General features: G+C 38.3%; 1 protein-coding gene across 5 annotated transcripts in view; it reads right to left on the bottom strand.

Annotated features, from left to right (window-relative positions):
• The window catches only part of LOC108399080 (retinoblastoma-binding protein 5), a 93,170-nt gene that overhangs the window by 24,876 nt on the left and 52,224 nt on the right, over window positions 1-16,070 (bottom strand). The window contains exon 1 of one of the 5 annotated variants that reach the window (XM_037015225.2): window positions 7,202-7,374. The exons of 3 other annotated variants lie outside the window; for them this stretch is intronic. In XM_037015225.2, coding sequence (XP_036871120.1) covers window positions 7,202-7,220 — 19 coding nt within the window. In that variant the 5' untranslated portion in view covers window positions 7,221-7,374. Of the gene's footprint in view, window positions 1-7,201; window positions 7,375-16,070 lie in introns of those variants that run through there. One more of the 5 variants, XM_037015227.2, reaches the window with a different exon arrangement.

Genomic DNA, 16,070 nt, shown 5'->3' with positions numbered 1-16,070 from the left:
CCCTGGTCAAAGAGATCTAACTTTATAATATACTTTATAACTTAAAAAAAACATGAATAACTGATTACTATAAGTGTATAGCAAAGTACACATTTCCAAAAGTGATTACAGAAGACAAAAATTTGCCTGCCTCAATGAGTACAGAACACACTAAATGACTTGTTAAAGAACTGTCACTTATAAAAAAGAAATTAAAAGAAAAAGCAGCTGGCCCAATTTCTCCTAAATCTCAAGCATTAGATAATTACTATGTTATTCAAGCTATTTCTGAGCAGGAAAAAAAGTACACATACACACATATATATTCATTTTTTTTACAAAGCCAATATAACTGATACCAAAACTTGACAAAGAAAACAAAGAAGAAAAAAAGTCCATTTCACTTAAGAACATAATGGTACATGGTATTTCACCTTTAGATTCTACAGACTTGGAAAGTAATTTCTTACACAATTATAACCAAATTCTCAACACAAAGAATCTGGAGCTTATTACTCCATCATATAAAAATTTTATGGTATAGAAGGGGGGAAAAAAAGGAACAGGATTATGCCAGAGCTCTCCAAACGCATTCACAGCACAATGCACTCACGTATATCCTTCGTCAAGGACTCTAAAAGCCATACAATCCTATCAGTAGACACTGAAAATAATTTGCTGAAACGCAATAACCATTTCTAATAAAATAAAGACTACAATAAATGATAAAAACTATTTCCTCAAAATGCAAACAATCATCATTCCAAAAGGTGAAATACTAAAATCATTTCAATTAATATCAGCAACCAGAAAGGGATATATCACTATTATTAATTAGTTAATATCATCTTGGAGGTTCCAGTGAATCAAGTAAGAAAATGAAATAACTGGTTTAAACATTTAATATAAGGAGATAAACTGTTTTTCTTCTGCTGAAATACCTAGATACACTTAATACCTAGAAAACAGAAAACACTCTAATAAGAAATCAAAGTTAAGAAAATAAGGTGAAGTGGTTTGATGCAAGAAAAATATTCAAACATCAATAGCTTTTCTTTACATTAGCAATTTTGTATCCAGAAATGGAAATGAAGAGGAGAAATCTATCCACAATGGCTACAAACATATAAAATAATTACAGAAAAGTAGTAAGGAAGACACAGAACATGTATGAAGAAAAATCTTAGTTAAGGCCATAAAAATCTGAACAAAGGAAAAGACAATCTATGTTCTGGGATGGGAAAGCTTAATGGGTTTCTCCAAAAATCAGTTTTATGAAATTCCAAATGGATTAAAGACAAATGTAAAAAATAATTTCTTAAATGTACTGTTAAGGTCACTGATAACATGATCAGGTTAGCATTTCAATTTTGTGGGGAGTTTATTTAATACATAGGGATAAACAACTGATTATCCATCCAAAAGGAAAAAAAAGTTACAGTTGCTCTCTCATATCTAATGTATAAAAATAAATTCCAGATAAATGCTTAAAAAAAACAAAAACCTTGGAAGAAAATCTAGGAGACAACATGTATAATCCAGGGTGGGAAGACCTTAGCCTTAAGTGAGGAAAATGAAAAGAAGAGAGAAGAATATTTGATTATATAAAAATTACAACATTTTGCATAGCCAAAGTTCACATAAATGGTCAAGAAAAAAATATGCACTGTAGATGACTGATAAAAGGTGGTATCCATACTATAAAGCAAATTGATACAGCAATAAGAAAAAACAAAAAGACAAAGATTATGAATAAGCAAGTCACACAAAACAAAATCATATCACCTCTAAACAAAGGAAAATATTATCAAATTCAGTTGTAGTCAGAGATACATAAAATCAAACTAAAAATGAGATGCCACCTTCATCCATCAGACAGGAAAACTGAAAGAGAACACCTAGTGCTGGGGGGACGTAGGCAAAGGGGTATTTTCACACACTGCCTGTAAGATGGAATTGTTTTAGCCTTCTGGAAAAGGAATTTGACGGCATCTATTAAAAGCAAAATCATACAGTCTTCATCTCGGCAACTCTACAACTGGAAATCTAATCTCCATCAATGTAAGCTCAACAATGGGGCATAAACACAAAGGTATTTAAAGTGGTGGCAAAAAAAGCAAAAGAAAAACCCTAAAAACTGGGAACAAGGTAAAAGCCCATCAGTAGTGAAACAGATTAATAAATTATGTTGTATCAAATATGGATAAATCATACTCATTTTCCTAAGAGAAAATTTCATTGATGCTACTAAGTGAAAGAAGACACAGTGTATATAATACAATCTCATTGTTTGTTAATGTGTATGTAAACATACACAAGTATAGGCACAGAGAAAAATACGGGAGGAGATACATGGGGTTATCAACAAAAAGAAGGCAAGGAGAAAGACTTGTAACTAAAAGTACTTACAGTTAAAATTACGAATCATGAGTATCTACATAAATATGCATTAAAAATCTTACGACTATTATCTCCTAATGTGTAGGAATAGTATCTTATAGTGTTATGCAAAGAAAGTTGAAAATACTGTGTATAAAAAAGGTTCTATTTCTGTAATAAGCAAAAACAAAGCCCTTATGAATTTGTTTAAATGTATCTATGTGAACAAGGAAAAAGGTATAAAAGGCTAAACTCCAGATAGCTACCATCTGGAGAAGGGGAGGAAGATAATCTTTTCTCTATTTTGCTTGTTTCCAGCATTGTGATAAATATGTATTATATTTGTTAGTTCGAAAAGCATGAAATGCAAGAACCTTAATGAGTCTTCCAGACTTAAACATGCTGGCTTATCACTTCTCTCAAGTGCTCAAGCCTAAATTTATGTTTAATAGCTACTACTTATTCAGTGTTTATGTGTCAGACTTTGTATTAAGGCTTCTAAATATTACCTCATTCAATCCTCTCAATTCAATGTTAGTGAGTACTGTTTACTGCATTCACAGATGAAGGAAGTTAGGCTGAGACTGTCACATCCCAAGTTCACAGATAAAAGCTGGCAAAATTGGGACCTGACCCAGAAACCACACACTTAACTGTAACTACACTAAAAAAGCCTCTACAAACTTACCGCAATTTGGCCTAAAGGTTTACTACTCTGAGATTTGCAAAACACACCTGCCCTCTATTTAAAGTCAAAATCTGCTCATCTCCTTTCTTTCCCCATGTCTTCCTTTCTCTCCCCAAATCTCGAAGACCACCAATAGTTACTTCACATGCACACCCCCTCAGGGCCAAGGAATGTAATTCGACCCAGAGTGAGCTAAGTGACCTACCCCAAATCTCTACCCATCGAGGGTTTTTCTTAGCAACAACCATTGCTCACCTGATTTGTTTCAAAAATCATCCTTTTCCCCACAGACGACAAAAGAAAAATAAAAGTTAAGCATTCCACTTCCCCTTTGCCTATAAAGCCTAAAGTAGGCCCACAAAAGGTATTTGTGGAGTGCTGAATGGGTAATTTTGGTACAACATCCAGCCCAACCAAGCAGGTAACCACTCTTCACGCTCCACATTTTAAAAACCCTTCCTAGTTGCCTCATCTTTACACTCCTGACCTTCAGTCACATTAACTTCACTGACACTGTTCTAAAAGCCTCCGTTCACCTTTGGCTATGTGCCCTTCTTTCGTACTTGCCTCTTTGGAATTTGAGTATGGACTACTTTCAGTGCAATCACACCAGTTTTCGGCAGGTGTCTGATCCCCTTTTTCCTGTGAGGATCCCTTCTCCAAACTGCCTTTTAGCTCTCCAGGCCTTGAAGCCTTCTTCCTTCCAGTCTCATGACATGAATAATGTCTATTCTCTAAATTGCTGAACATTCACCTCCTTAAAGACTTGATTATCATGAACTCTAAAATGTCATGGACCTTTCTTCCCAGCAGTCCTATTATTTTGTACTTGCCAACCAGTTCCTTCAAGTTCAGAGAGGCAGTTTCCATTCTGCTTCCTCAACACAGCAAGTGATGACACAGCTGGTCGCATTTCTTTTAGAGAAATGCGGTTTTCAGGTGACTAGATAACCGATGCCACCCTACCCCAACCTGATGCCATCAAGACAGTAATTACTACAGTTTATTTCCAATCTTGCCTCCCTCATCAATCCTTCACAAAGCTGCCACAGTCAGTCTTCAAAGCCCCAAATCTCATCATGTCACACTTATCTGCTTAAAAATTCCCCTTGCTAAACAATATACTAAACTCCCAAGTATGATTTTAAAAAGCAATTTCAATCTGGCTCCAATCAGTTATTTTCTACTTTATCTTTGATTAACTCCCCTTCAGCATCCAACACAGAGCCTCACATACCCATCCTAAGCACTGGGTTTCTATCTGGGTCTATGACACTGCCTCTGTAAAATCATTCTCAAATTGTCAACCCCAGCAATGCAGAATTCACTGCTTTTTCAGCTGGATTCGCATCATGCATTCATTTATTCTGGTTCCACATCACAACAGTTTATGCTTCTCTCCTCTTAGTTCCATGTATTTATTCAAGGCAAAGGCTGTATCTTATTTCAGTGTTTTCCAAACTGTAGCACCCAATCCACCATAAATATGTAAGTCAATTTAGTGAGCTGCAACGAGTTTTTCAGTAGATTAGAACATAAGATATCAGAGGACACCGATCACAAGGATTAAGTATAAGTCTTAGAAACTTAGTTATCTGTGTATGTGTGTGTATATATATATATATGTACATATATACATATAGGGTGTGATAGAAAATATATTTCTTTTGAATTGTAGTAAAAAGAAGCTTGACAAACTCCTATTTAACATTGTATCTCTGGTGCATACTGCCTGATAACTGCCTCAAAAGGCGGTTGCAGAAGTGAAATTAGCATGTTGAGTGTCCACAAGAGAAACATATTATCATTTCTTTCCTTTGTCCTGCCAGATATCCTGAAGCAGGCCCCACAATCAGATCCCTTTGTTCCTTTCTCCTTTTTAGCAGCAAATCTTTAGCTTTCTCGATTTAAAACTCAGGAGTCATTTCCATAGATTTTTTTACCTTTTGGATCCAGCCTTCTTTTAAGAAGTCTAACCTTCCAATGCTCAACATTGCTTTCTGAGTAAACCCTTACAAATCTTCTACAGAATTAAAAAAAAAACCATTTCCCATGACTACTTACCTCTTTCAAGGTACTAGCCTATCTACTCCCTATCCTCCATCCTTAAACTTTTAAGAGTCAACTTTTTGCCTCCACTTCATCTCCCCCACTTGCCTAAAAGCACTGTAGTCCGGTTTCTGCTCACGTTGCTAAGAGGCCCCAGGCTAGCTAAGGACTATACAGAGCAGCCCTTTCCCAGCTCTCAGCCTCAACTGCTCTCCACTTGGCTTCCATGGAAGATACCACAACAACCTGCACTTCTGTTCTACCTCTACACGGATGAACATATGGAAAGCGCAAAAAAAATGCCTAGCTCATAATAAGTAGTACATGACTGTTCGTTAATGTGTTATTATTATTTATTCCTCCTCTTATTCCCTAAATGTAGGTAACTGTCCAAGATTCGGACCTCAGCAGTTTTTTCTTTTCTGCTCCTCCCAACTTTCTCCCTTGGTCTTGTCATCTACTCACTGCGTTTCAATCAGCCTACCTGCAGGAGAATTACAACTCACTCTCGTGAATCCAAGTCCATCCATGAGCCCCAGGTCCACACCTGAGAGTCCCAATGCTGTCTTTTCCCAACATCCTTAAACATCTACTAGAAACATCGCTACTGGTTTCCATGATTTTTCACGTCGCTCTCTTACTCACAACCAGCACCACCACCATACACAATCACTTCTGGAACTCTGTCAACTCTTTCTCCTCAATGTCTTTTCTTTCCACTTCCTAGCTCAGGCCTTCTTCACAACTCACCTACCCAACCCTATAAACTGACTGCATACCCTCCAAGACTCAACTACACACTGCTGTCAGATAAATCTTTAAAAAATATCATAGCTCTGATTGACTGACTTACCAGGTCCAAAGCCTTCAATGGATCGGCCCTATTCCTTAAAAGCACAAGCTTTTCAGTTGGGCACGCAAAAGCGTCAACAGAACAGATGGCACCAACCCCATCTTTTGGCCTTCTCATTATTCAGTGCCCACAACCCGGCCAAGCAGTGAATCTAGATCTTCTCATTCTCCCATGTCTTAGCTCAAACATATTCCTGGTAAGCACACCTCCCCTTATCCTCATATTTCAGTCTCACTCTTTTACCAATCTTAAATATCTACTCAAAACTCGCAAAAATATCTTGTTCCTGATTAACTTTCTTCCCCAGCACCAAAGACGTTCATACACCTTTTCCCAGTGTTCTTAATACTCGGTAATGATTCTTAAAGGCCTGCCTATGTTCTGCCTATTTATATGATCACTTTAATCTCCGTTTAACAAAAGGCTCCTTCAAGGCCATTTCTTAAATACCTTTGTAGACCTTTAGAGAGCCAGTACATTTTCTGATTTTTTTTTAGCAGAAACGTAACCATTAAAGCAGAAGTTGTTTAGGAGTTTGGAAAACCTTAGCCATCCCCAGGCTACCATGCTAAACACCTAAAGAAAGCCTAGAAGGACCTACAGTTGTTAAACAACTTGGGCAAGGGGTAGGGAGGAAATGACTCAGAGAGAGGGTGACAAAAGGCAAATGCCTCTGTAGTTCACACCTCCGTGTTTTACACACCATCCTTGATAGTTAAGGGGCCTAAACAGAAGTCAACATAACTGATTCCAGTGCCAACTGTACCATTTACTTGCTTAGTCGCTTCAAATCAATACTCTCTGGACCTTTCCTCATCTGTTCAACGAGGGACTTCAACAAGAAGAGCTCCACGCCACCACCACCCCCTTAGGCATTCCGTGATTTAATCCGTCCAGGTCACCAAACTCCTGACACGTCTTCAAAGCTTCACCTGGAGCCTCATTTCCTCAGATTCCCTCTTCTCCAGTAACTAGTCCTGCCTGCTCTGGGCTACTTCAGCACCTGTGATAACTGCCCTCAAAACTAAGTCACACACTGCCCCACGACTGATCTGAACGTACCCTCGGGAAAGGCAATGCATTCTGCTCGGACAGAAGCTAGGTTTCCTCCTGCTGCTGCTCCAGATTAGGAGCGCCCCAATGGTCCACAGCAGAACTATGTCCCCGAGGTTGCAGCTCGGGTCCCCTCCCGCCCAAGTTGCTCCTTCCCAAGACCAAAGGGCTTTCTAATCCCAAGACACAGCCCTCCTCACCCAGCAACTCGAGGTTCATCCCTGAGGACTCAGGCCGCCTGGCCTCAGCTCCAGCAACACCGCTTCTGCCCCGGCCCGCTGCCAAGACCTGCGTCTAACTGGGAGACACCGCAAACAGCCTGGCGCACGCCCCGAGACTTTCTGTTTCGGCAGGCCCCGCGGCTTCCGCTTTCTTCCCCCGCCTTCCAGGTTCGTCTCGAGTAGGCTGTCCATATATTCGCCTAACCAACGAGAAGAACAAACGCTCACGGAGATCTTTGATTACGATATTGACTAAGAGACAGAAATGTCGTCGTCACTTAGTACTTTAAAAAGTGCAGGAATTTGAGGCCCTTTCCTTCCGGATCATGTGAACTAGCTAGAGATTTCAGGCATAGCGTTAGACTACTAATCCCTGCTGCGTGGTGCGTTCCGCGGCCTTGTCCGGGAGGGCTGCCTTAGATCTGCGGGAAAGGTTCCGGGCAAAATCCGACAGGCGTAGGAAAGCGGGAAAGGAGGACCCCGGCGCTGGCGCGGGGAGGCGAGCTGAGCAGTCAAGGCGCGTTCCCACCTTGTGTGGCCGCTGGTTACCGTGGATCTGTCCCAGTCTCTTGCAGATGACTTCACATTTGTAAAGATACGCCATTGATCGCACGGAAATGTACGAAAGCATTTGTTAGGCCTCTATCGAAGGGCTTACCGTGTACGCACTGTTGGCCAGGACTCTGAAAATGAATTGAAATAAGAGGTGGGCTGAGTTACCCGGAGCTCCATCAGACAGGACTGTGATGTGATACTCAAAGCAATTAGAGACGGCCAGTTGATGGTCGCTAACGAAGGGCCAAATTCTATATGGACAACTTTTGACCGTGGGGACTGTGGGCTAGCCCAGAAGAGGAAAGAACGGTGTTGGTTCGCGCAAAAAATAGAACACGAGCTAGATTCCCCCATGTGGATTTAAATGCCAGTAATCTCAGCTCCGCCCCTTACTAACTCCATCCCTTGGGCAATATTTCATCCTCTCCACCTGTTTTCTTTGAAGTAAAATGGAGATGATAAAAGCACTTACAGAATTATTATATGAAGCACTTAGGACAGCAAGCGCCCAGGAAATGTTAGCCATTATTATTTAAAAATTTCCTGAGTCCATTAGGATAGATATCAGCCCCATTTAAACAATACAGCAAGTGAGGCTCGGAGACATTAGGCAATTTGCATTCTTTCACATATCCAAAACATTGCCAAAATGTTATTCAAAATATTGTATAGGATATATAGGACAACAGGGGTATATAGGAGTATGTCTGCACACTTTCGTAATCATTCATTACTATCAATTCTTTAAAATTATGACAATTAGGTGAAAAATTGTTGCTGTGAGGATGAACAACTTTTCACATGTATAAATGTGTATGTTTCCCTTCTGTGAGGTGGCCTGTTCATGTTCTTTGCTTATTTCGATGGAATATCTTGTAGGATTTTAAAGCAAAGAATAAAATGATCACACTGATGTTTAAAGAAAACAGGGACAGTGTGGAGTAGGGATGATTAGAGGAGTGGAAGCAGTTAGATTTCAGCCATAATCCTGTAGAGAGGTGAGTAATTAGAATGGGAAAGACCTTTCATATTTGGAAAGTAATAGAGAGTTAGGAATCTGGCGTGATTTTCATGTTTCTATTTGCCAGGGCAGATAATGCAGAAAAAGGAGCAGCTTTGGCAAGGCAGATGGAGAATCTAGACTTGGGACACTTTTGGCTTAATGAGCCTGTGAGAAATGCAAATGCCATGTACACTTAGAATTCAAACAAGAGGTTTAGGTTAAAAATTTGTGTTTCATCAATTCTAATATGCATATTTTTCCACATTTAAAAAATCTCTGAAATAGGGATATATCTTACATTTGATTATATCTCATAATTATTTAGCAGTAGGTTTTTTTCCTTGGTGCTACATAAGATGACTTTGTGTTTTACAACTCGTGGTATCTTTGATGAAAAAAGTATAATTCATGGACTTTACCTTACTGGTGTTAGTTGGAGCTTATTCATACTATCATCTACACAGGAAGGTACCCAGATCTGTGTATTGAAGGGGAGAAAAGGAAATATAATATCTTCCTTCTTGGCCTAAAGCAACTTGTACTTGTCATTCAAACCCTATGTGAAGAAAGGAGAACTTGTTTCTTAGTTAGGTTGAACTTCCATCTCATTCAAGGCTTTTACAGGTCCTCACTAAGTGAGACCAGTTGGTACATACCTCTTCTCCAGGTAAAAGTCAGGACTTCTCTGAATGGAGCATTTTCCAGCCATCCAGGATATGCTCTGACAGCTGGCTTCAATCACAGGGAACTGGTGTGGTCCAAGAGTTATTAATATTTCAAGGGTTTAAGCCCAGTGGTTTTCAACCTTAGCTGCACATTGGAATTTCTGGAGCACTTCAAACTAATACAGGTGCCTGAGTCCCATAATTGCAGAATCTGTGTAGAACATTCCTAGGCATTGGTATATTTAAAAGCTCCTTGGTGATTCTAATGTTCAGACAAGGTAGAGAACCACTACTGCAGCACAAGACTGGGAAGTGCCAGTCAAACTATTGGCTAAGCAGGGAGTGAAGACTTTCTCAGAAGTGTACCCTTGGCCACAGTGTATGCTTATGGTCAGAGATTAGAAACTTCAGAGATCATTAGAGCTAAGAGAGAAAACAGCATATGGACAGTAACATCAACAGCATTCAGTTCACTGGAGAAAAGGACTGAAGGCAAGAAAGAAGCGTATGTCTGTGACATTCACTTCAAGACACACCTCCAGCAATGGCCAAATACGAGATAATTCACGGCAGTATCTTTGTAATTGCAAAATACTGGAAATAATCTAAGTGTTCATACGTTTTTGGTACATTACACAATGGTGTACTCAACAGCTACTTAAGAAATAAGGAAGAACTCTGTGAACTGGTATAAGTGGTTGCCAAGACATACTGTGAAGTGAAAAATTCAAAGTGCAAAGCATTTAGAATACTGTGCTAAGAAGGAATATAAGAAAGCATACTGTATCTGCCTGCTTGTGCAAAAAAAATATATATATATATATATATATACAGGGAAGATAAATCAGAAGCTAAGGATATGAGTTACCTTCAGGGGATAAGTGGGAAAAAGATGGAGAAAGGGGCAATTGAGAATGGGGTAGTGGGGGGAGGAGGTAGGGATAGTATATTTTTGTATAGCTCTGACTCTTAGAACCATAATAGTGTTTCATATACCCAAAAAACGAACAAGTAACTAAAACCAATTAGGATTTGGAGAGAACCCAAAGGGAATAAAAATACTAGCAAATGAACTTGTGTAAGTCAGTAACAACTACACTGAAAAGGATAGGAAGGAAAGAACTAATATACAAACTCTGGGAAACAGTATCTTCATTGGATGCCATAAACCTAAAGACAGAAAGAGAAACAGTAGAGGAGACAACAGGTCAGTTTCCTCTCAGTCTCTGACTCTCCAATCCAATGTCATCATTTCAATCTTTTCTGGACTGGATTCTAATATAGTTGATGAAGTTCAAATCAAAGCCTTTTAAGGACATTAGACAAAACCCTAGTAGTGTTTTCAATGCAGTTTTTTCCCCATTTACCTATTTTCCCCTGTCTATCCCCCCAATCCTACTTGTCCTTTTTTTAAAAAGAAAGAAAGAAAACTTAGCTTGTTATACAAGTCAGAGATCAAGGTATGAGCACTCAAGAAAAGAGAACAACTGTTCTGTTCATCTTTATAAGGAAATAGAACAGTGAAAAAGCTTCCCAACTGTGCCTTTATATTGTATCAGTCTCTTTTGCTGCTTTAACTTTTTGGCCAAAAGGAAAAGAAAAAGAAGGGCTTCTGCTCAGCCCTGCAGCATTGCCACATAGGCTTATTAATCATCCAAAGGAATTTTTGTAGTTTTGAGATTTCTACAAATAGTCCCTCACCTGAATCTTGCTATCCCTGAGGAGATAGGGAAATATTATGAAAATAATGATAGTCCTGTCAAAGATTGATAGGAACACTGTGACCAGATCTGGGTCAATGAAGAGTCAACTAACCAAGGATGTGGAGTTTCTCAGCTCTCCTTAGCCCCTTGCTGGCACCCAGATGTCTGCAGCCCTCAGTCACCCCCCTAACCTGCTGCCCCTTTTCCCTAATGAAAAAGAAGCTTGAAATTAACCCTGAGTTAAGATGGTTCTTTAGGAGTTGGCCTCCCATCTTCTTGGTCTGCTGGCTTTCCAAATGAAGTCACTTTCCGTGCCCCAATATCTTGTCTCTCAGCTAATTGGCCCATTGTGCAGAGAGTGGAATGAACTTGGACTGTAAAAGGAAGAACAGCTTTTTCCCCAGTATCTCCACCCTCAGTGCTGTCTAAGCAGAGTCTGAAGTCTACCTCATCCCACGCCAGGACACAAATCTTGGGAGCTCACCCACTAGGGGTGTAGAGGCTTATGCCATGGTGCTCCCAGCATTTAAAATGTCATCTTTATCATACACTAAATTCCTATACACTTTCAGGTCAATTTCTAGACTCTAGCTTATTGTGTTGATAGGTATGTGCCAGGACATCTTTTTTTCACCATCTTCATTTTAAAATGTTTGATGTTTGTGAGAATTAGATCCTCCCCATCATTCTTGGGGTTTTTCCCCCCACAAATTTTTCTTTTCTCATATATTTACTTCACCATGTGAACTTCAGAATGAGCTTATTTTGTTTTTCTCTCCTAATGTCATGTTGGTGTTTCTTCTGATATCCCATTACATTCATCCACTAATTCAGTGTTTTAATGAATCACTGGAGAATTGGCATCTTCTTATTCGACTATAGATTAAGACTTACTGTTAACTAAAGACTTTCTGTTCTCTAAATTGGCAGGTTTTGGGTATCACCCCTTCTGAGTACAGGCCACTCTTGGGTTTATATTTTAATTTTGAAAAATAGACATTTTAGGATTTCAAGAAATAGAGAGTAGGAAAGGATTGAATGTCCTTCCTGTTTCCTACTGGTGTAGTGCTGAATAATATCTAGCTCTGTAGGCTTCCTGACTGTGTAAGTTGGGAAAAGGAGTGGAGGGAACAAGTCTTAAAGAGAGTAAGACACATATATGTCCATTTTAAGTGACAGGTATGATTACATAAACAGTAAAACTTAGGTAAGACAAAGTACCCTTTTGACCAAAAAGACAAACAGTCCGAGAAGGTGTTTCTATCCTTGTAAGACACAAAATATCCTTATGAATAATGTGCAAAAAGCTCTTAATTTTTAGTCAGTAGACTTTCTCATATTCAAATCACTTTCCTCAAACCTAGAACATTATAATGGTTATGGGCACAGGCTCTGGAACAGGTATGAACTGCAGGTTCACTAATTAACAATGTCACCCTGGGGAAAGGTGGTTAGCTTTTCTGTGCCTCAGTTTTCCCACCTATAAAATGGGGCCAATTAAAGTAAATTACCTTTATGTTTACAAAATAGTAAACACAAATAAATCTGAGGTATTATTTTTTTACCACAGTTTTTTTGGAGAATAGCTAATTATTATTATCAAATAAATTTATTATGTTGATTAATTCATGATAGAGAACCATATTTTGCTCTCTTTAGATAAATCTTTCTTGGTTGTGCTTATTCTTTTGAAACATTGCTGCATTTGATCTATTATTGTTCTATTTAAAAAATTTCCATCAGTGAGAAATCTTCTGCATCCGTGGATGTCTTGCTGCCCTTGTCTAGCTTGGATTAATACTTAGTCCATAGGCACACACCTGATCACCTGATCATCTAAATTTGCCCTCTTACAGCACTAAACTATGTTTTCTACCTTTATCTTGCATCTACCTACCACTTCAGCATTTTATTAAAAATAAAAATAATAATAATAATAAAGGGAGAAATGTGGGATCAACATATAAATCAACTATAAAAATCAAACGAATATTCATATTTGACCTGATTGTTTATAGTTCATAATGCGTGATCAAAACCGAATGTTTCTGTGATGACTGCCCTTGTACTGTTCACCATGTAAGAATTTATTCACTATATAAGAATTTGTTCACCATGTAAGAACTTGTTCGTTATGCTTCAGAAGATTGGAGACTGACGAGAATTAGGCTTGAGATCGATTAATGATTGTACATTGAGCATTGACCCCCCATACTGAATTTTGTTGTTGTTAACAACCATTTGATCAATAAATATGAGAGATGCCCTCTCAAAAAAAAAAATTTCCATCAGTAATTGAGATTCTCTATATAGTTCTGTTATCTTTATCATGTTTTCTTGCTGTGATTACATTAGGATCCTAAAATGAATCGGAGAGCTAGTGATCTTTTGTACTAGTTTAAATAATCTTTAAGTCAAAAGTATCATTTTTTTAATACAATTGATTTTTTAGAGCAGTTTTAGGTTCACGGCAATATCAAGCAGAAGGTACAGAGATTTCCCATTCAATCTCCCTTAGCATATGCGTAACTTCCCCCATTACAAACAACCCCCACCAGAGTGGCACATTTGTGATAATTGATGAACTTACACTGACACGTCATTATCACCCAAAATCCACAGCTTACATCAGCGTTCAGGCTTGGTGCTGTACATTCTATGGGGGGCTAATGATGTTATCACCGCTACAGTATCATGCTAATGTAAATGGTATTGTGTTTTTAATTTAAAATCCCTTTGCTCAGTGCTGGGGTATAGGAAAGCAATTGACTTTTGTGTATTTTTTTAACCTTATATCTGGCAACCTAATAATCACTTATTAAGTCCAGGAGGTTTTGGCAATTCTTTCAGATTGTCTACATAGACAATCAGCTCGTTTGCAAACAAAAAGTTTTATTTTTTCCTTCCCAATCAGTATACTTTTTATTTCCTTTTCTTCTCTTAGTGCATTAGTTAGAACTTTTAGTACAATGTTGAAAAGGAGTGGTCAGCGGGGACATCCTTGTCTTCTTCCCCATCTTAACGAGAAAGCCAATTTCTCGCTATTAAGAATGATGTTAGCTGTAGATCCTTTCCAGGCATTCTGTCAACTGAAGGAAGTTCCTCTCTGTTCCTAGTTTGCTGAGAATTTTTCTCATAAATGGGTGTTCGGTTTTGTCAAATGCTTTTTCTGCACCTATCGATATGATTGTGTGATTTTTCTTCTGTAGCATGAAATCGCCCTTCTTCTGCCCTCAAATGGATTCAAAGACGCTCGCTTACATTGGGGAGGGCCATCTGCTTTACTCAATTCACCAATTCAAATGCTGTTCCAGAAACACCCGCATAGACACACCCAGAAATAATGTTTTACCAATTATCTGGGCATCCCTTAACCAATCAAGTTGACACATAAAATTATCACAACCGCTGTTGGTGCCTCCCACTCATTTTGATAAATTATATTTTCATTTTCATTTAGTGTGAAACATTCTAACATTTCTCGTGAAATTTCCTCTTTGACCCATGTGTTATTTAGAAGTGTGTTGTTTAATTTCCAAGTCATTTGGGATTACCCAGCTATCTCTTCTGTCATTGATTTCTAGTTTAGTTCCATTGTGGTCTGAGAGCAGACATTATATGTTTCCTATTCTTTTAAAGTTGCTAAGGTGTGCTTTGTAGTCCAGAATATGGTCTACCTTGGTGAATGTTCTGTGTGAGTTTGAGAAGGATGTATATCCTGTTGTGGGATGAAATAATCTATAGATGTCAATTATATCCAGTTGATAGATGGTACTGTTGAGTTCAACTATGCCTTGATTTTCTGCCAGCTGCACCCATTCATTTCTGATAGAGGGGTGTCTAAGTCTCCAACTATAATAGTGCATTCATTTATTTCTCCTTGCACCCTATCAGTTTTTGCTTCATGTATTTCTACACTCTGTTATTAGGTCATACACATTAAAGATTGTTATTCTTGGAGATTTGACCCCTTTGTCATTATATAATGCCCCTAGTTATCCTAGTAAGTTTCCTTGCTCTTAAGTCTGTTCTATAATATAGCTACTCTCACTTTCTTTGATTAGTATTAAGTTGATATACAATCTTATGTTGGTTTCAACTGTACAACACAGTGGTTTAACCATTACCCATATTATTAAATCCTTACCCCATCTAGTATGGTCACTATCTATCAATGTAGCAAGATGTTACAGAATCATTAACTGTATTCTCCATGCTGTATTACCGTGCCTGTGACCCAACTTATATTGTGATTGAGAATTATTGGCCCCTTTATCCCCTTCCCCCTCCCCCTTGGTAACTACTAGTCCCTTCTCAGTGTCCATGAGTCTACTGCTAATTTGTTCCTTCTGTTTTGCTTTGTTTTTACACTCCATAAATAAGTGAAATCATAAGGCATTTGTCTTTCTCCACCTGGCTTATTTCACTGAACATAATACCCTACCATAATTTCACATTGCACAGAATTCAATGTGCATCCATGTTATTGCAAATGGATTTCTTTTCCTTTTATGGCTGAGTAATATTCCATTGTGTATATGTACCATTTCTTCTTTATCCATTCATCTATTGTCCATCCATTTACTTTTAATCAATATGTATCTTTATACTTAAAGTGGGTTTCTTGTAGACAACATATCTTGTTTTTGATCCACTCTGACATTATTTGTCTTTTATACTGATATATCCAGACCACTGATATTTAAAGTGATTATTGATACAGTTGGATTAATATCTACCACACTTGTTACTGTTCTCTATTGATTGCCCTTGTTCTTTGTCTCTATTTTTGTTTTCTACTCTTTTGCCTTCTGTGGTATTAACTGGTTTTCCATTTTATCTCCTTAAGCGTATCAGTTATACTTTTTTTGTTGTTTACTTTTTTTTAGGGGTTGTCCTAGAGTTTGCAATATACATTTACA

This window comes from Manis javanica, chromosome 11, assembly GCF_040802235.1.
Source record: "Manis javanica isolate MJ-LG chromosome 11, MJ_LKY, whole genome shotgun sequence".
In the NCBI taxonomy this organism is placed as follows: domain Eukaryota; kingdom Metazoa; phylum Chordata; class Mammalia; order Pholidota; family Manidae; genus Manis; species Manis javanica.
This window is presented reverse-complemented; position numbering and strand designations above follow the sequence as displayed.